This window comes from Prionailurus viverrinus, chromosome E1 (assembly GCF_022837055.1).
Source record: "Prionailurus viverrinus isolate Anna chromosome E1, UM_Priviv_1.0, whole genome shotgun sequence".
Classification (NCBI taxonomy): domain Eukaryota; kingdom Metazoa; phylum Chordata; class Mammalia; order Carnivora; family Felidae; genus Prionailurus; species Prionailurus viverrinus.
This window is the reverse complement of record NC_062574.1, coordinates 28,204,538-28,223,861: the sequence shown is the minus strand read 5'-3', so window position 1 is coordinate 28,223,861 and position 19,324 is coordinate 28,204,538. Positions and strand designations below refer to the sequence as shown.

The window sequence follows — 19,324 nt, the reverse complement described above, 5'->3', positions numbered from 1 at the left end:
ACCTCAGGAGTCAGAATGGGGTGAACCTCTGACAGGAACAACGAGCAGGCATAGCCAGCCCTCAGGGACGTGCAATAGGGGCAGTGGCACCAGCACCTGGAACCTCTCCCACACAGCACTGCTCTCTCCCAGGGAACCTTGAAGGATCAGAGATCTCTCTTTCAGTTTCTTTGGGCTCCCTGCAGGGGATCGGACTCTCACACCTTAGTGCCTGTCTGAGCTGCCAAGTGGCACCATCAGCAGGTTCGAGGACCAGAGAAAACAAGAAAGCCAATTCAGAAGCAGCTCCCAGGCAGGGCCCACTTGGCACCAGTCTGTGAGATCCGGTTCCAGCAACTGGCCACCCCACCCCCACAACCATCAGGGCCTGTGTCTTTCGCTTCCTGCGAGGCTAACAGTTAGGGCCTCAGCTCAGACTGGGGCTGAGGCAGCCTGAGTGTGGTTATTTGTGCATGGCTCCTCCTGTCTCCCCTCCCCACAACTGTTTCCATTCTCACCAAGCAGCCACGTCCGGGTCAGACACGCAGGACAGCAGCCGGGGATTTCCAAGGGACTTTTTGAGAAAAGCCAGTGAAAGTTGGGTGTTGGCTGCACAGCTTAGGCACTCTTGCTGAAACCCACTTCTTCCCTCCAGAACGTAAGGCTGGCCTCATGGGGGCTACTTCCCAAGGATCCTTTCAGATTGAAACTGAACAGAAACCGCCACCCCTTGAGCTCCTTCAGTTTGCTGGGTTGGAAAAATCCTCTAAAAACTCAGTTGAAATTGGGGTTGACAGACCATTCCTTCAGAGCTTGAAGGCCTCAGCAAAAATGGTTCTGGTTTCAGGATCTGTGAGCGACATGAGCCACCAGGGCCACAACCAGCTTCCTTCCCATGGGCCCATGAGAGGACAAGGACAGTGGTACCAAGTCAGCACCTCTCCCTCCTTCCCACACATTCCAGGCCACAGGTAACAGGAGACACTGACTCACTAGAAACACCAGGTGGCTAAGATACACAAAGTCCTAGTGTAGGCACCTCTGCTTATGAGTCAAGAGCTCATTCTGCAGTGGTGATTCTGGGCATTTCTCCCACTATTTTGGTTGACTGTGTGCACATTAAAAAATAACTAATAAAAAGAGAGTAGGTGAATTTTACCTTTTATAAAACCTAAGTTCTAGAATTTTCACATTGCTTCATTTTTATAATCACCACAATACTGAGGTAAACAGGCAGAGTGTTATCATGGTTTTACAGATGGAGAACAAGAAACTTAGGGTATCAAAATGGGGATATTGATAGGATTCTTTGTGGAAATTTAAGTAAATAAGAATTTATGGTAAATTTTCATTCCAAAACAAGTAACTTGTCTTGACCAATAACAAAACCCCCTACTAGGCCAAAGGAGAGAGGGACGGGCCCAACTCCTACAGAGGCATAAACTAACCAGACCAAGACCCAGCAGCCACCAGTCTCCAGTTACAGGAAGCAGCAAACGTGAGTACGTAGGGGACAGAGGGCCAAGGTTACCACTGACTGGCCTAAGGTATAGGAAGAGCAGCAAAAAGAAAACAAAGTGTGTGTGTGGGGGTGGGTGGGGAGGACGGTGTATTAAACATGGTCAATGGGCAAAGAATACTTATGAAATCTCAGGATTTCTTTCAGGGGACACCTGCTGTGCCAGGTCTAGAGAGCAAAAGTCTGCACGATGGGGTTCCCTAGACTCAGGACAGCAGACCTTCCAACAGGACCCAAGGAAGCACACTAGAAAGGCTGCAACTCTGGAGCCTGAAAGATGGGTAATGGAGAGCAGGAGGGCTTCTGCTGCTCTGGGAAGGTGCTTACAGGGTTAAGGGGGTTTTACTGCACCCGGGTAAAAGGAAGGAAGGAGGAGGTAAGGCGTCTGTCATGGGCTTAAGAACTTTCCTAGAGATTCGTGTTTATTGGCATTTGACCCAGAGTCTTGCCCATGGGTAAGGGCATAGACCTGGGCTCTGAGTAGGAAGACCAGTATCCTACCTCCCATTCAATTCAGTCTCTGTCAATCCACCAACCCAAACCACCCCCACCAGTAGTCCAAAGGTAAAATGGCCCAGGGACACGCTGTGCTCTCAACAGTCTGCTGAGTCTCAGAACTGGATGGTGGGGAGTATCTGAAGTTCCGCCCCCTTAGTTCCACAACAAAAAATAAACAGAGGCAGGAGGTGGGGCAGAGGCAAGACGCTGGCAGCCATGCATCTTGCTAGGTCTTTATAGCTGTGTCTCTGGATTTGTAGGCCACTCCTCGACTTTTCAGCTCTCGCACGATTCCTGTGGCAGGAAAAGAAACAGCTCTGTGAGGGAGGAAGATTCCAGAGGATAAGAAAAGTCCCTCTACTACCACTTTGTGGGAAGAAACGTGTTCCTAAGCAAAGTGGAGTTCCTAGACAGCTCATCAATGATCCCGCCAGGTTGGCTTGTTACCACTGAAGATTCAGGCAAGTGTCTGGCAATGACTTGGTAAAAATGAGAGAAAAACGGAAGACACGTTGTAGTCATTGAAACCAAGGGTTCTGGAGCCGAAATGCCTGGGTTCAAATTCTACCTCCTTACTTAACTAGCAGGTGACCTTGGACAAGTTATTTAACCTCTCTGTGTCTCAGTTCCCTCACAGAGGTGTGAGGACTAGCGTGCAATCACAAGAAGGACTTCCTCAGCACTTGGCACAGTAAATGAGTATCAGCTGCTATTATGATTATTATTACCTTGGGGTAGACGACCAGTGACTGACACTGCATACACACCCGGCTTAAAGTTACCTAAGAGAGAAGAAAAGGGATGGCAGTGAGAGTAAGTTAAGTCTAAAGACCAAATGGAGGTTTAAGCTCAAAACGAAAGAAATGCTGCAGCGCCGCGAGAAGAGCAATCACCTCTTTTGGCTACAGTGTTAAATGACAGGGGACGGGACACTCTCATCTTTCTCACTCTGAGGACACGTACCCAATGATTTAAGACTCCCCCACTGAACCCAAGGGACAGAAACAACACAACTAGGAGAAGGAAAAGGAGAAGGGAGAACTTACTGACTCGCTGCCACTTAGACACCCAGCTGTCCTCTGGACTCATCATCGCAATGATTCTGGGAAAGGGAAAGAAACAGAAGTCACGCTGAGCCTTGCCCACTAGAGAAGAGCGATGGAGGAAACTGCCCACGTTACTCTGCTACAGGCCAGCAAAATAGTTCTGGGAGAAGAAACACAGGAAAAAGCCAAGTATTGAGTCTCTGCTAGAAAGCAGGAGAAAGTGACTTCTAATGCTGCGAAGGAGCTGACCAAAAGTTAGTACTGAAAAAGTTTCTTTGCCCGCCAATCACAAGTCAGTCATCATCCCCAAAGGACTAGCTTCACCAGGCTCAAAAACATCTTTAGCCCAGACTCCCGGGGAAACCAGCTCTTCTGATTACAACCAACATGACCACTAGGGGGCTGGCCTTAATGCAAAGGCAGAGGGTGAATGAAAACAATGGGTCCTCCTACCAGAAATAAGTTAGACTGGGCCAAGATCTGCCTCTAATGAGCTGTGCAGCCTAACACACATATGAAACTCAAAGACCAAGCTAATACATGAAAAGCACCTAGCACAGAATAGGTGCTGAATAAACATTAACTCTCCTTATTATCCTAATAGTTTTTCCTAGGATACCTCTGATTCTAGAGCACAGGCAACAGAAAGGCTACTGAAGAGCTAGAAGCCTGCCTTTTGGGCTTGACATGTAAACATCAGGTACTTTCAGAAGCTTACAGAGGTCATTTCTGCCATTTGTTGATTCAATCAAATGCTTAGTGATTGCCTATTGTGACAGGTCTGTTCTAGACACTGACATTTGTTGATTACCTCCTCAATAACCATTCCCTCTTCTCTTGGCAACAATCTTGGATTCTTATTTGGGGGGCCTTCCTCCCCATCCGAATCCTACATTCTCAGTCACACACTGAGTGGAACTGATCCCATTCTCCAGGGTGGTTACGCAGGGTAATACTTGCCCTGGCCTGGCAGACTGATGTGCAGCAGACACATATGCAGGCCATTCTCCTGACCAAAACTATATTCTCCTCTGTCCTTCACAACCAATCTTTCTAGCCCTATAGTGTCTGTTACCCAACCTTATGATTCAATCTAAACAGAATTCCCACCATTCTCCAAACATACCCTAGTTTTCCCACCCCTGATTTTGCTCAAGTCATTCCCTTGTTTAGAATGCTTTTTCTAAAATGCTGTCTCACCTCACCTTCCTCAAAAAACCTGTACTTCTTTAAGAGCCTGATTCATATGCTATCTCCTCTGCTTCTGGCTGAGTTCATCTGGCCTTCCTCTGATCTCCATTAGCCTTTGACATACCCATTCTCCAAAACCTAATATGCACAGGGAATACACAAATAACTCCCAACAATTCAACAGCCAAATAACCTGATTCAAAAGTGGGCAAAGGACCTGAACAGACATTTTTTTCTGAAGAAGATACACAAATGGCCAATAAGTACATCACAACTGATTAGCAAAAGACATCACCAATGATTAGGGAAAGACGATCAAAACCACAAAGAGATATCACTCCACACCCAATAGGGTAGCTTCTATCAAAACCAAAACAAAACATAAAACAAAAAATAACAAGTGTTGGGTAGGGTGTAGAGAAACTGGTGGTGGGAATGTAAAATGGTGCTGCCACTACGAAAAACAGTCTGACGGTTCCTCGAAATACTAAACATAGAACTCAGCAATTCCACTTCTGGATATATATACCCCAAAGAAGTGAAGGCAGGGACCTGATCAGATATTCGTAAAGCCATGCTCACAGCAGCATTATTCATAACAGCCAAAAGACAGAAGCAACCCAAGTGTCTATCGACACATAGATAAAATGTGGTATATACAAAAATGGTATTATTCAGCTTAAAAAATGCTTCTGACATGCTACAATATAGATAAACCTTGAAGACATTACACTAAGTGAAATGAGCCAGTTACAAAAGGACAAATATTGTATGATTCCGCTTATATGAAGCACCTACAGTATACTTCAAATTCAATCGCTTCTCGGCCTTTTGGCTAAGATCAAGTGCAAATTCATAAAGAAAGTAGAATGGTAGTTGCCTGGGGCTCTGCGGAGGGGGAAATGAGGAGATGAAAAAAGTTCTGTAGATGGATGGTGGTGATGGCTGCACAACAGTGTGAATATACTTAATGCCACTGAATTCTACACTTAAAAATGGTAAATTTTCTGTCACACATATCTTACAACTTTAAAAAAAAAAATTCTAACATGCAAAACTTTACACTGCATCTCTTACTAGTAAATACATCACTGTGTGACTCTTGACATCCTTCAGAGCAGCCAACACAGTACGTTACCTGTAAATGGGAGTTCTTTTATTCATTTGTTAGCAATTTTGTTACAGTGCAAACAAATAATCGAAGGGACTGAAGATTCTGCCTATGCACATGCATGTGTAGGAAGTAAGATTCCATGACAACATCTTTTTTGCCCAATTCTTCATGTTTCCTTAAAGGAAATCAAAGAGGGGATGGAGTTGGCCCCATCTTGAAGGTTCAGCAGGTACTGGGTTTGAGCCTAGTCTGTGTATAAATCTTCAATTGGCCTGGAGACCAAGAGACACTTTAAAGTATCTCCTGAACCCCCCCAAAATACTGCCCCTTGGCTCCTACCTTGGGGGAAAAATGGAGACCTGGCTACTTATGTTACTCTCACTTCCCTTTCTCCCCATTGGACAATCTCACTAAGGGAAAATTTTTCTTACAGGTTCTCTTAGACATATCTAAAGGGAACAGCTTTCGGGCGATAATTTACCATTACTCTACCTGACCTTCATCTTCAGAAAGGATCTTCATGCATTCAACAAACATTTATTAGCCATTTGCCACCTTCCAGGCCCTGTGCCAAATCATGGTGCACAAGATAAACACAGTCCCTACCAACAATGAGCTGACCGTCTTTAATGAAGAACTGTACGGCAGAAATATAATGAAAACCACACAAGTCATTTTAAATTTTCTAGTAGCCATGTTTATGAGTAAAGACAAAAAGATGAAATTAACTTCAATACCATATCTCATTTAACCCAGTATATCCAAAGAATTATCACTTTGGCATGTAATTAATATTTGAAAAATTAAAATATTTTATATTCTTTTTTCTCGTTCTAAGTCTTGTCAATCTAGTGCATATTTTGCAGTATGAGCAAACCTCAGTTTGGACTAGCCACATTTGAAGTGCTCAATGCCACACATAGCTAGTAGCAACTGTACTGGACAGCACAGGACTACTATGTCTCAAAATAACTTTGAGAACAACTAGGATTATGGTCTCAAAAGTCTGCCTCACATTTACTTGGTGGGATGGGGTGGGGTGGGGGTGGGTGTAACAAAGGACTCTAAAGGGGCTTACCCATCAAAGGAAGAACTGGTGCAGTCATATACCATCTCCCGGTTACCCTTCATCTGAAGGTATGCATCACAATTGTCACATCCGTCATATTCAAACTGGTCTATAGTCTAGGAGAGGGAAAAGAGGGAGAAGGAGTGAGCATAAACAAGGCCAAAAAAGGAAGTAGCTTTCTCCATACTTCTACCTGGTCAAGTAGAAGCCTCCCTATGTTGACTCTGTCTCATCAGATTCCCCACCCACCACTCCCACAGCCCCATTGCTAAAGTTCCACCCTCACAGTCCTCCCTCTCTTATTACCAGCTATGTTTTACCTACTCCTTTCCCTAGTCTCCTCAGGGTCAGGCATCCTCTCCGACTACTCCCTCAGCTGCAGATCCCCACCCTCCTCTGAATCCCAGTGGCCTTCGGCTTCAACAGAAGTTCACTGAATGTCTGTTAAGGATCAGACCTGTGTGCTGAGGATTCAAAATCATGTAAGACTGCCTGCGTTCCTCCCGACTTAAACAACGGCCTCCAGCAGCTTCCCACATCCCCTGCCAACCCCCGGGGTCCTGGACCCTACTTTTCCCTTCGCTATCCCTCAGCTCCGTTCCACCTTTTCCCCCACCTTGATACCCCATCGCCCCTACAACCGCCTCCCCGAAGGACACCTTGACCAGAGAACACAGCAAACAAGCCCGTAGATGCCGTAGGTCCTTCGGCACCGTCTCCAGGGCCATCCTCTCCGACAAATGAACAGCAAAGATTTGGGCCACGGCCTCCTCAGCCGCAGGAAGTAAACAGCGATTTACCCAGAATGCCTTCCACTTCCGGTTTTCCGCACTTCCTGTTCCGGTGTGGGGAGCCGCGGACTCACGCCTCTCTCTCTCTCCCCCGCCCCCCTCCCCCCCCGGTCAAGGAGATGGTTTCTCCCGCCTGGAGGCGGGGCCGGCCGGGAGTCACCTGGGCCGGCGCGCGCACCCGCCACCTGGGCGGGCGCGAGGGCGAGGCCGGGAAGGCAGTTGCGCCTGTGGGTAGGGCCCGTGGGGGAGGGGTGGCGGGGCTGGCGCCTGCGCGGGAGCGCGCCGCGGCTCCGGCCGGAACTCCCGGCGGGGCGGGCCGTTTGATCTAGGCCGCTGGCAGCCGGCCGCCGGTCCCCTTAGGAGGATCCCAGATGTCAGCCGAGATTCTTTTTTGTCTTCCCGTTTTAAAAGCGCAGGGCCAGAGTCCACTGTCTCCATCTGGATTATCTCTGCAGAGAGGAAAATCAGGGACGGCCCCTTTCTTTCCTGAGAGCAGTAAAGGGTTTCCATTCGCCGTCCACGGGAATGCTGGCTTGTGAGCCCATGGCGGATACCAGGCCCATTATTTTTTAAAACTCTTTACGTACTTTCCTTGTTCCAGCTGATAATTTGTTTCGTGCAGCATTTAGACACAGGTCCTTTACTTCAGAATATCTGTAGGGGATTGGAGATTGTGTTTTGTTTTGTTTTGTTTTGTTTTGATTTCACCCTATAGCAAGCTGGATGTTTCTTTGCTCTCCTGTTCAAAACTGGGCAACAGACAATGACCACCCCCTAGGAAACCTGTCCTGGAGAAGCAGAGGGGGAAATGTGCTTTGTGAGGATGAGAGCAGAGGCTGCCCCAGGCTCTGTGGAATTCATACCAACATAGCACCAGCTCTTGATCCTCAACCGTAGTCCCGTGGGGAGGCAGAGCACAGTCATTTGTGTTTATCAGGATTGGAGCTCTGGGATAGTTTCAGTAGTTTCAGGCCCTACTGTTCTATCCTCCCAACCAGGCGTCCCAACTGAAACAGAGCTTTTTCAAGGGGGGCGTGTGTTCAGATGGGTTCTGTGACTGGGGTTAGAATGTTCCCTGTCACTGGATACTTTCCAAACATACTTTCACGCTTATCTCATGGGAGCCCTGCAACCACTCTGTGAAGTAGGCCTATTTTATGGGCGGAAAAAAGTGAGGCACAGAATATTTGCCCAAGGTCACAAAGTCACTGAAGCATCATAAGAATGTGTGAAGTGAAAAGTACAATAAGTCTGATAACGACTGGACCACAGTGTGAATCTTGTCATGCTTCCCCCTTCCCTTATCTCACCAAATCGTTTTTAGGGGCTTACAAATCAATTCTTGTTACCTAGTCTACCACTCTGTCCTGTCCTTTCATAAATCAGAGCCTAGCCTCTGATACCAGAAATAATTTATTTCTGTCAATGGAGAAGATGAATTTGTTACCCTGAGTGACAGTCATGAGAGAACAAAACCACAAGACCAGACCTCATTTATGGATAAATATATTAGCAAATAAATACATTTCTCAACATAGTGCCTGATTCAAGCGTCTTTCTGTCTGGTTCAGATATAAATACCCATGTGGGTGCTTCGGTAGGTGCTAGTTCCCCACTGACTTTGAGGGAAGAAGATTCCCAGGTAGGGTCCTGTGCCCACTTTGCTCCCACATTCACATTCCAAATGGGATAATGCCTGAGGAGCCAGCAATGGTCAAGCTGCCCTGGGGTGAATGTCACCGTCAGGAGGCCCCTCAGCCCTTGCCACTCAGTACCAGCTACCCAGGCCAGATATCCTGCATGCACACCTTCCTGGGCATCCCTGGCCTATATGGCTTATAATGGGAAGCTGGGCCTTGGGGCCATCTAAACCCAAATGTCCCACCTTGCTTTTCCTTTGTTCTCCCGTTTCCCATCCCTGCTCTGAGAGAAGACCCCCAGATTCATCGTTGTCCTTGTTCAGCTGTAATTCTGCCTTTTCTACCTTCATTCCATCCTCCCTTTTCTAGACGAAGTTCATCAGAAATCCTTTTCTTTCCATCTACTTTGGGACTTTGAGATAGGCAATCTCTAGAAAAGAATTATTCCCTCCCCACTGCCCCCCCCCCCCAATACCCAGAGGAACTGGGAGTTGCTGGAGAGAGAAGGGAGTTTGAAAGTCAGAGGGTCCATCCCAGGTTCTTCATGGTGCCAGAACATGGTGCTGGGACACGACTCCACACCCTGGCTTCCCACAGTCTCCCCTCTGACTTAATAGAGTGGATCTGACAATTAAGAACAAGAAGGGAAAAACATTCTCCCTTATGCACCAGGGTAGGCACTGCCTGGAGAAGCTGCAGAGCTTCCCAGGCCTCACCTATGTTCTTGATCCTTTTGCAAAGAAGGAAAAGAAGAGCCAGGTTGCTGCTGATGCAGCAGCTTTACCGAGGAGTCAAAGCTGGTGTGCAGGACTCACCCAAGAAAGGAGGTAAGAAGGACCCATTGGCAGGTATGCACATGAGACTTGGGATGAGGAAGACCTGCAGGGTCTGGGGAAAGAAGCAGCACCTTTTCAACACCTAACTACCCACACCTAGCTTCCTGCTCTCCCTTAAGGAGCCAGCCCACATAGGCAGTAGCTAGTTGCCAGGCTGGACACAGACTTGCTGCCCTGCAAATGCATTCTGCACGCAGGGTCCAGAGCTAGGAGCAGGGAACACTTCCTGCCCCCCCACCATCACCACCCCTCTTCCAGAGGTTCCAGGAAGTATAGCAAAAAAGAGGGGTGTTTTCCGAGGTCCTTTCTTCTCTCAGGAGCATAACTCTGTGCCATACAGGGCCCCCAAGTCAGCCGGAGCACACTTGGTTGAAGTGAAGTCTGAGCATCTCACACAGCCTGTTCGCACAGCTCCTCAAGCTCCTCCTCCTCTGAGCCTGCGTTTACAGAGGGAGAGGAAATTGGTCACTGAGTGTCAGGCCAGCCTCTTGCTTGTTCCACCTGCAAGACAGTATGGCTGGCAGGGAACCACACAGGGTGGGGATCAGGGAATGTGTCCAGAAGGGGCAGTTAGATCGAAAGCTGGGAGGGGTCCCAGTTGGGACACAGGGAAGAGGGGGGAAAAAAAAGCTAGAGAAAGAGAAACATATATAGCAACCAGTGTGTTACAAATACTTCCTATTCATTCATTAACCCAATGAATATTTATTAAGCACTCATGAATCTGGCCTGTTACCACACACCAAATAGAAGACCAGAAAAAAAAAAAAAAGCAGGAACCTGACAGTCTTGTAGAAGAGAAGGTGTGCATGCAAAGGGAAATTCTGCCAGTGAGACAGGACTGGGTCCTAAGACCTTTCCTGGGAAGGGGACAGATCATGTTCCAGCGGAACAATCAGGAAGGGCCTCCTGAAGGTGAAGATAAATGAGCTGGTCCTGCAGAAATACGTAAGAACTCAATTTATGGGAATAGGAAGGCAGCAGAATATTCTGGGCTATAGGAACTGCAAGAAGTATTTACTTGGTTTGGCAAAAGGATGGAACAGGGAAGAACAGGAAGAACAGGAAGGGGAAGAGGGAAAAATAAGGTTGGGAAGGAAGATGGGGGCTAGCTGGTGCTAGAGCCTTGAAGGCCAAACCAGGATGGGTTTTTCTTCACTGTGGACAAAAGAGAACATTTGGAAATTTCTGGACAGTTTATTTGAGGGTGATGAGCCTGGCAGCAGTACGTGAGCAGGGTAGCTGTGCTGCATGACTCTGTAGGACACAACACTGTATGTACAGTGCCCAGCCTTCATGGACCTGTAAGAGGGGAAGGAAGGGTAGGAGGCTCCTGCTTCCATCTTTAGGCTGCATCCAAGACACAGGCAGGGGCCATCAGTTTTGAAGAAGGTAAAAAATGCATCAAGGATACATTTAACAGAATCTGGCATTGATTGGATTTGAGGAGCAGGGAAGAGGGAGACATTGAAACAGGTTCTGAGTATGGGAGAGAGGGGAAGTGGTGGTCTGGGACCAGCAGCACATGACAGGGTCCAAAGGGAATCATCAAACACATAGCCAAAGCTTACTTTACCTGGTTCTATGGAAGCAATTATTTTCTCTACTGTAACTGTTTACATGCCTATGACCCCACAGACCTGGATCTCCTGGTTGACAAGTTCCATGTGTTCAGAGCCTAGCCTGGAACCTAGCATAGAGCAAACATACAGTGCAGGAAGAAAAAAGGAGGGAAGAAGTGAATGAATGAATGGTAACAGCTCTAGATCTTAACTGTTGGGGTCCTGGACTGTGAGGTCTTACGTTTCAGGACCTTTGGGTTCCCTTTTGGGGTGGCTAGTGATAGCTGTAGGCAAAGAGCTGTGTCATCCACACTATGGGAGAAGATGGGGAAAATGGGGAGGTAGGGGGCTCTGAAGGAAGAAGAGGAGGATTTGAGCAAAAAAACCCACCAAGTTAAAGTTGAGGATTTATATTATCACCGTTGGTTGTAATACAGTATCAGGGATGTACTGAGGCCCCAGGAAAATGAGGTCAGTCTTATTAACAAGGGTGCTTAGAAGGGAAGCCTTAGTTGTTCTTTTACCCCCAGGGGGAGAGGAGAAAACCTAAGGACCCACAGGGTTGCTGAGAACCATCTGTGATCTTTTTTTCTTTTTCTTTCCTTTTCCTTCCTTCCTTCTTTCCTTCCCTCCTCCTTTCCTTCCTCCCTTCCTCCCTTCCTTCCTTCCTTCCTTCCTTCCTTCCTTCCTTCCTTTTCTCATTTACATAGCTCTTCTCATATGGCCTAGGATTGTGGATATCTGCAATTATTTCTCCTACAACACCTCATATTGCCTAGGATCATTGGCTATCAGTAATTCTCCATGCTCTCCTCAAGAGTGAGGAACCCTTTTTGGCCTTCTTTGTATTCAAAGCTAATAATTGAACTGTGTGCATTGGTACAGCTTTACTAATTATTAAAGTATTGACACAATTATATTGGAGCTGTTGTCCCAAACCACCGCAAGTGCCAGATTTCTGCCGTTCCATCCACACTGTATTTCCCCTGAGGCCGCCCTATGATCTGGCAACTAAAGGAGTAATACCTGGCAGAGTCAGAGTGCTTCAGCCAGCATCCTATGCTATGCCTGTTGTTCAATATTTTGAATGTCGCCCCACTGCACCCTTCTCAGCTTCCGTCAACCCTTTGTTGGCTGACTTTACCCATCCTGCAGTAACCCCTAGTATGCTCTCCCCACCACACCCTCTCCCCCTGAAAACTCACCAGGCTGGGCTGGCAGCACCTGGCAGTGTGGGTAAGGGCATGACCTGCCCTCCAGGGTGCCACAACTCCATTCACAAGGCCCTTCCCCAGGTGGGTGTGGTTCCAGGGACTGGCGTGGAGTCAGACACAACCACACTGGCTGTGAACTTGGGTAACAAGGGCCTGGGGTTTCTGGTAGCAGCCTCCTCTCCAGGCCTGGAGGTCCAAAGATCAATGGATGGGCCTCTGGGGACCAAGGGTATGCCAAGCTGGTAGCGTAATGGGGGAAAACCTGGCAAGTTGGGTGTGCAGTCAAGTCCTGAGGCCGAGAGGCTGGGGGGGGCTCTGAGAGGCACCCTCGCCTTTTCCTCTGTGGATGTCGAACAGGGAGGCTGGATTTCTGCAAGTGGAAGAGGCTGCTGGGACTGGGACTGGAGGCATCAGCTGGGCCTGCGGCTGCTTCGACGAGGGCCTTGGGCCGTTGTGGATGGGGGAGCTGTCCTGAGGGGGCAGCTGGGTTGGATCTGGCAGCTTGCTGATCAGGGGAAGGCGGCTCTGGCTGGGGCTGTGTCCGAGGAATGGCAGGCCTGGACTGGGGCAACCCAGTTTCTGGGCCAGGCTTCCGGCCATGCCACTGGAAGCGCTTTTTGTAGTGGTGGTGCCGGTGCCGGTGGTAGTGGATGTGGCTGGAAACCTGGGTTTCTCCTGTGGGTACCACTGAGTCCAAAGAACGGGGCCGAGAGGTCACACTAGGCTGGGTCTCCTCCCCCCGGGGCTCCCCTTCAGGGCTGCAGTACACCAAGGGGTCAAAGTCACTGCTCAGGGAGCTGCGGAAGGTAGAACTGCTGCCATGGATGCCCTGCAGACTGATGTCCGTGCAGTTGACCACTGAGTCACTTGAAGAGCCATGACAGGGCCCCGAACTGGAGTCACTGGCTGGCCCGTCTGCCATGTAGCCACTGCGTTCCGTGCGGTAGCTTTCTCCAGAACCGCTGCTGTCGTGAGGCCTGGCCCGGCGTGGGGGTGCTGGGCAAGCGGAGAGGTGCTGCGAGGTGCATCGGAGACGGCCTAGCCCCCAGCCCTGCGCGTAGGGATGCTGGGCCACCGCCAGGCGCTGCTGCTCGCCCGGAGCCCGAGGATGTGCGGCTCTGGGGAGACGGTGGTGCCGGGGGCCTGTGCCTGGCTCCTGCGAGGTTGGGAAGGGACCAGATCGCGGGGGCCGAGCCACTGCACTCCGGGAAGGGCCCAACAGGTACGCAGCAGGTAGGTGGTAGTGGGCATGGCCCGGATGCTGGCGAATGAGGTGGAGTCTCCGGCCTGGTTCCTGATAAGATCGAGAGTGTCCCAGGGACTGGGAAAATGAATCACCCTCTGGAAGAAAGAACCAAGAGCATAGGTGTTTGACCCCACAAACCTATGGAGCGTGCATTCAGAAGAGTGTGGCTGTAGCACCTATTTGAGCCCACACAGCCTGTGTGTTCGGTCAGAGTTGAGGGACCAAGGACATTCCTAATCTGCCTGTGCCCTGGGACGCCCTGGCTCCTTCCAGTCCATCTATCTCCCTGGAAGTTCCACTGTGTATGTCCATCCCTGCTCCTCCCATCAGCCCACTTGGGGCTCTTTGACCCAGGGCCACCACCAGTCCATAGTGCACCTTTGGGTAGATTAGAAAAGGCTCTCCTTCCTCAAGATACTTCACTTTCATCTTTTAGAAAATTTTCATAATATCCTGGTTTTGTTAGAATAAGATACTTTGTTGCCAGAAAATCAGAATAATAAATATACAAACCACCCAGATTTAGAATCAACAAAGTTGTCATAAAGATACAATGTTTAAAGTAATGAAGATGTCTACAGTATGAACGGCCCTCCCTGCCCTTCACAGGAAGCACTCTTGAGCAGTACACAGCTTAAAGAACTATTATGGCAGACCTGCTTTCTCCTCAGCTTCAAGACAAAACCGTCCCTCAGAGAGCAACCTTGTTCTAGACCCATCTGCCTGCACATAGGGGAGGACTTGGCCCACCTCCTACCTACGATGTTGAACATGCAGAGAGGGCAAGTCCGATGCTGATGTAGCCAGGGGTCCACACACACACGATGGAACTCATGGAGGCAAGAAATGACCCGTAGCTCCTAGAGAAAACAAGGGGGTCCAAACCAAAGTTACCTGTAGGTTCAGGAGTAACCAGGATTTCCCTGACTCCCTCTGGCCTCTCCTTTTTGCCCTCAGCTTCTTGTAAAATACCCCATGGTAGACTAGAAAGAGTAAGGGCTTTGGTGTCCGGTAAACCTGGATCTTGCCACTTTAGCTGCATGACCTTGGGCAAGTTTCTTAACAGAAATGCTCTAGTTTTCCGCTCTAAAATGAGTATGAAAAACTAACCTACCCCCACCCTGCACTGTCATGAGGCTAAAATGAGATAATACATCTAAAACACCCACTACAGATCCTAGCACGTGGTACACACTCAACGAACAGTAGTTGTCTTTCCCTGTAAGACCAGGAAAATAACCAGACCTCAGTGCTGTCTCCTACCTCTGCCTCATTGCAAGATACACGGGACACAGATGCAACCAGGGCACCCACACCTGCCCGAGTGCCTCCTCCAGCCTCCCGAAGTCCAGCTGCCCTCCCCAGCCTGGTCATGGAGGTCGCCCGCAAGCCCTGCCTTACCTGGCCCTCAGAGAACTCCTCCAGGCAAATGGCACACACAGGGGCTGAGCTACAGCTGCTACTTGAGTCTGGCCACTCAGCCCGGGCCCTCCTGCAGCTGGCCTGGTACCTCCTGGTGGCCAGCTGGCTGATGGCCCAGGCTGTTCGCTGTTGAAGGGGATCCTGAGAAGAGGGGTGGGGCTCAGAATAGGGCAAGGGCTCCTCTTCCCTCACCCCTGGACCTCAAGTTTGTGCTTGGCTCCCAGTCACCCAGTTAGATCATATGGCCGATTGACTACTCCTAGGAGTTTGTTGTCTTCAAGCTCATACATGGCTCTGCCAAGCAGGCTAAGCCCCGCCCACCCCACTCCCCCATTCATACCATCAAGCTTTCTTTTCCTTGATGACCCATGGGAGAAAATTTTCATCCAACTGCCTGCTTGACATCTTTGCTTGGATATCAAATAGGCCCATCAAACTGAATTCCTAATCCCATTAACCACCGAACCACATATCCACCCCACCGCCTTAAAATGTAAGTCAGATCATGGTACTACTTCTGCTCAAAACTCTCCAATAGCTCCCATTTCACCCAGAGTAAAAAAACACTGTCCTGCCAATGGCCTACACAGTCCAGTAAAAGGGGCCCCCATGGACCCTCTGTCCTCGCCTCCTGCTCTGTCCTCTCACTCACTGCACTCCAGCCACATGGCCCCCTTGCTGTGACTCAGACATACTGGACACGCTTTTGCCTCAAGGCCTTTGCCCTTACCGTTTTCTCTGTCTCGATCATACTCTCCCCAGATATCTGCACACATCACCCCCTCACCCATTTAAGGTCTTTCCTGTAAATGTCGTCCTCTCAATAAGGCCTTCTCTGGCTTTGCTTTTATTTATTTATTTTTTAATTTTTTTTCAACGTTTTTAATTTATTTTTGGGACAGAGAGAGACAGAGCATGAACGGGGGAGGGGCAGAGAGAGAGGGAGACACAGAATCAGAAGCAGGCTCCAGGCTCTGAGCCATCAGCCCAGAGCCTGACGCGGGGCTAGAACTCATGGACCGCAAGATCGTGACCTGGCTGAAGTCGGACGCTTAACCAACTGCGCCACCCAGGCGCCCCTGGCTTTGCTTTTAAAAATTAACTCTGTCCGGGGAACCTGGGTGGCTCAGTTGAATAAGCATCTGACTTTGGCTCAGGTAATGATCTCACAGTTTGTGAGTTCAAGGCCCACGTCGGGCTCTGTGCTGACAGCATGGAGCCTGGAGACCACTTCGAGTTCTCTGTCTCTCCCTTTCTCTCTGTCCCTCCCCACCCCTGCACACACTGTCTCTCTCTATCTCTCAAAAATAAACATTGAAAAAAAAATTTTTTTTTAAAAATTTTTTTTTCAACGTTTATTTATTTTTGGGACAGAGAGAGACAGAGCATGAACGGGGGAGGGGCAGAGAGAGAGGGGGACACAGAATCGGAAACAGGCTCCAGGCTCTGAGCCATCAGCCCAGAGCCTGACGCAGGGCTCGAACTCGCGGACCGCAAGATCGTGACCTGGCTGAAGTCGGACGCTTAACCGACTGCGCCACCCAGGCGCCCCAAAATTTTTTAAATAAAAATTAACTCTGTCCTTTTACATTCCCCTTTTCCTCTTCCATTTTATTTTTCTCCTTGGAACATGTCGCCATCTAAAATACTACATATTTTACTTATTTATTTTGTTTATTGTCTGTCTCTTCCCATGAGAATGAAAGCTCCCTGAGGGATCTTTTTGTTCACTGCACAATCCCCAATACCTGAAACAGTGCCTGGTCCATACGAGGAGGTCTCTATATTTGCTGAATAAATAAATGAATGGGCAAGCTGATGTGGAGAGGCTGCTGGAGATCAACAAGTCAGATGCCAGGGTATTTAGATGTAAACTATTTCAAGAGCATAAGGGCATCTTCTTTCCTCACTTCTCCCTTCCTGCTCTTTACCCTCCCGAATGCATAAACGTGCCACCTCCACCAGGGAGCCCACCCTGCTCACCGGCCTGTTGTGGTGGGGGCGGCATCGGATGCGCAGCACTGAAGCCAGGATGACCACAAAGATGGTGCCCACCACCGTCAGGAGGATCCACACATCATAATCTGGCTGGAGGAGTGAGCAGAGATGGAAAGAGTCATATTTCTGGAAGGAGTTGGGCCAATTTGGGAGAAATTCAGGTGCTCAGGAGAGTGAAGGCTAGAGATCCCCATGAGTCTTCCAGCAGAGGGGATGAGGTGAGGAGGAACCTGCAGGTGGGGTTAGGTGGTCCCTGTCTGCCCAAGGTCAATCATAGGAGAGGGTCCTCCAGGTGTCAGCTGTGAGAGGTACTATCTGAAGACCTGTGTGCTTGGGAAAAAGAGGAAAAGGACCCTCTGCAAAGTGGAAGCCACCCAGTGCACAGCTGGGTGAGGTTTCTAGCTAGTGGAGAAACACCAGCCAGGGTGTCAGGGGCTAGGAGGTCAGGGTTTCATTCTGGCTCTGCTCCTCTGTGCCGTGAAACCACAGAGCTGAAAACAACTTTAGAACTCAGCTGGCCAAATTGATGCATTCTGCAGATGAATCCCAGAGGGGGAAGAAACCTGTCCTGAGGCACACAGCTGGTGGATAAAGTTGAACTATAGGGTTTCTAAACTCTTTAGCTCCAGGAGTCTAAGGGCTCTTGATGGGAGTTGCTACAGAACAAAGTGGCAGTGAGAACGGGCGCTAGGGCAAGGCCTGGAGATCTGGCGTGCTTACCCAGGTTGGGGGCTCCTTCAGCTCAATCCTAACATGAGCCTTTCGGTTCTTGTACACAAACTCCATCAGCTTCTCGGCATCTTTACCCCAGATCAACACCACTGGCCAAGTCAGCCCCAGGGGTTGCTGTAGCTGTGGGAGGGAAAGTGCCCACGAGGGCTGTTATGTCCTGACTTGTCTTTTCCCAGATGACTTTATCTCCCTCCATCCAGCTCCCTCAGACACCCCAATGTCCCTGGGTACCTGCTCAGCAGCAGCTCGATCCTCAGTGATGTCAAAGAGGACCGCACTAGCTCCTCGCTCCCCTGCCATCCGGGCCTGCAGGGACACACAGCAGAGGTCCGGCTGAGGTCAGAGAAGGACACGGCCCATCTGTCCATCCAGGCCCCGGCCTCACCCCTCACACGCCTGTCCCTTCCTGGGACGTTGCACACACTGCATCTTTGCACACTCAAATATAACATGTGCGATCCGTGTCCTGCCCTCAGCTCACCCAGGTCCCACTGCCTTCAAGGACAACATTCAATCCTTCATTTTGTCATGGAATAAACCCGTAACAAGGGTTTAGTAGGTGTCAGGTAGTGGACCTGGCTCTAGAGCTAAGGACAAATAAGACATTGCCTGGCCCTCAAAGTACCACAAGTCTGCCTTCACTAAGAAGTGTGAGAACAGAAGGGAGTGGCCAGAACCACAACAAACCCCCACCCCAGGGAGTGGGGGGAGGGTGACCAGTCCCTGGAAAGGGAGGGAGAAAAGACAGGTGGAGAACTCCTTCAGAATAGAACTGGGCTTTCTAAGATCCAGCCCTGCCTCACAAGAGGAGCCTACAGGGCATCCCCTCAGCTCAGGCAGAGTTTCAAGGGCCTGGGACCCTGCTGTCACCCAAGGTCTCTATGGCAGAGCCCAGGCTCAGCCCATCTCTTGATCTCTTTCTCCCTGCCACACTTTTCCTGGCTACAATTCAAGGACTTAATGGAGTCTCTGTCCAGTGCTTTATCCCTCATCCCTTCCCTGAAGGTGGCACTGGATGCTGGGTGGGGAGGGACCTGAGGGGCTATTACCACAAGGACACAACTGTGCAGGTACGCACATGCATGCTTGCCAGGGCTCCAAGAGCAGGGTCTAGCCAACCAGGCAGAGCAGAGCAGAGCCAAAAAGAAAGAGAGAGAAAAAAAGCAGGAATCTAGAAGCTGGGTGTGGGGTAAGAGAACTGAGATAACAGCCAGGGGTGGGGTGGAGGTGCAAGGGCAAAGGAGCCACAGACAGATACTGCCTTGCCTTTGTGACAGCCTCCCTGCCCAGCACAGCCACTCTCCAGCCTTTCTCCCCACAGCACAGGCTCATCTTGCCTTGGTATCAGGCTGGGACCTCGTGCCCCCAGGGCCCTGCTGAGTCTTTGCGGCCTTCCTGCAGGCACTGAAGGAGTTAATCCCTCTGCCAGTAGTGGTGGCAGGAAGGGGAGCCAGGGCTGGGGCTTAC

General features: G+C 49.7%; 2 protein-coding genes across 5 annotated transcripts in view; both read right to left on the bottom strand.

The window, feature by feature from the left end:
• Positions 1-1,902: 1,902 nt before the first annotated feature.
• Positions 1,903-7,206, bottom strand: SUPT4H1 (SPT4 homolog, DSIF elongation factor subunit). The gene is made up of 5 exons (XM_047832889.1): positions 7,076-7,206; positions 6,426-6,532; positions 3,043-3,098; positions 2,725-2,778; positions 1,903-2,290 (listed from the first exon to the last, which is right to left on the bottom strand). Exons 1-5 carry the CDS (start codon positions 7,142-7,144, stop codon positions 2,223-2,225), a joined length of 354 nt encoding a protein of 117 aa, XP_047688845.1. The 5' UTR covers positions 7,145-7,206; the 3' UTR covers positions 1,903-2,222.
• The window catches only part of RNF43 (ring finger protein 43), a 67,766-nt gene continuing 54,868 nt past the window's right edge, over positions 6,427-19,324 (bottom strand). For all 4 annotated transcript variants that reach the window (XM_047832884.1, XM_047832885.1, XM_047832886.1 and 1 more), the window contains 8 exons: positions 18,089-18,163; positions 17,846-17,977; positions 17,111-17,215; positions 15,107-15,268; positions 14,463-14,565; positions 12,451-13,800; positions 7,217-10,120; positions 6,427-6,532 (listed from right to left, as the gene is read on the bottom strand). In XM_047832884.1, coding sequence (XP_047688840.1) covers positions 10,074-10,120; positions 12,451-13,800; positions 14,463-14,565; positions 15,107-15,268; positions 17,111-17,215; positions 17,846-17,977; positions 18,089-18,163 — 1,974 coding nt within the window. In that variant the 3' untranslated portion in view covers positions 6,427-6,532; positions 7,217-10,073. The remainder of the gene's footprint in view (positions 6,533-7,216; positions 10,121-12,450; positions 13,801-14,462; positions 14,566-15,106; positions 15,269-17,110; positions 17,216-17,845; positions 17,978-18,088; positions 18,164-19,324) is intronic.

Bases quoted from the DNA above. Each gene is read 5' to 3' on its own strand.
- SUPT4H1 (XM_047832889.1), bottom strand. From the start codon at position 7,144: ATGGCCCTGGAGACGGTGCCGAAGGACCTACGGCATCTACGGGCTTGT. The intron at 3,099-6,425 runs GTAAGCCCCTTT...TCCCTTTCCCAG, and splicing joins ACCAGTTCTTCCTTTGATGG to AATCATTGCGATGATGAGTC. The intron at 2,779-3,042 runs GTAAGTTCTCCC...CTTCTCTCTTAG, and splicing joins GTCTAAGTGGCAGCGAGTCA to GTAACTTTAAGCCGGGTGTG.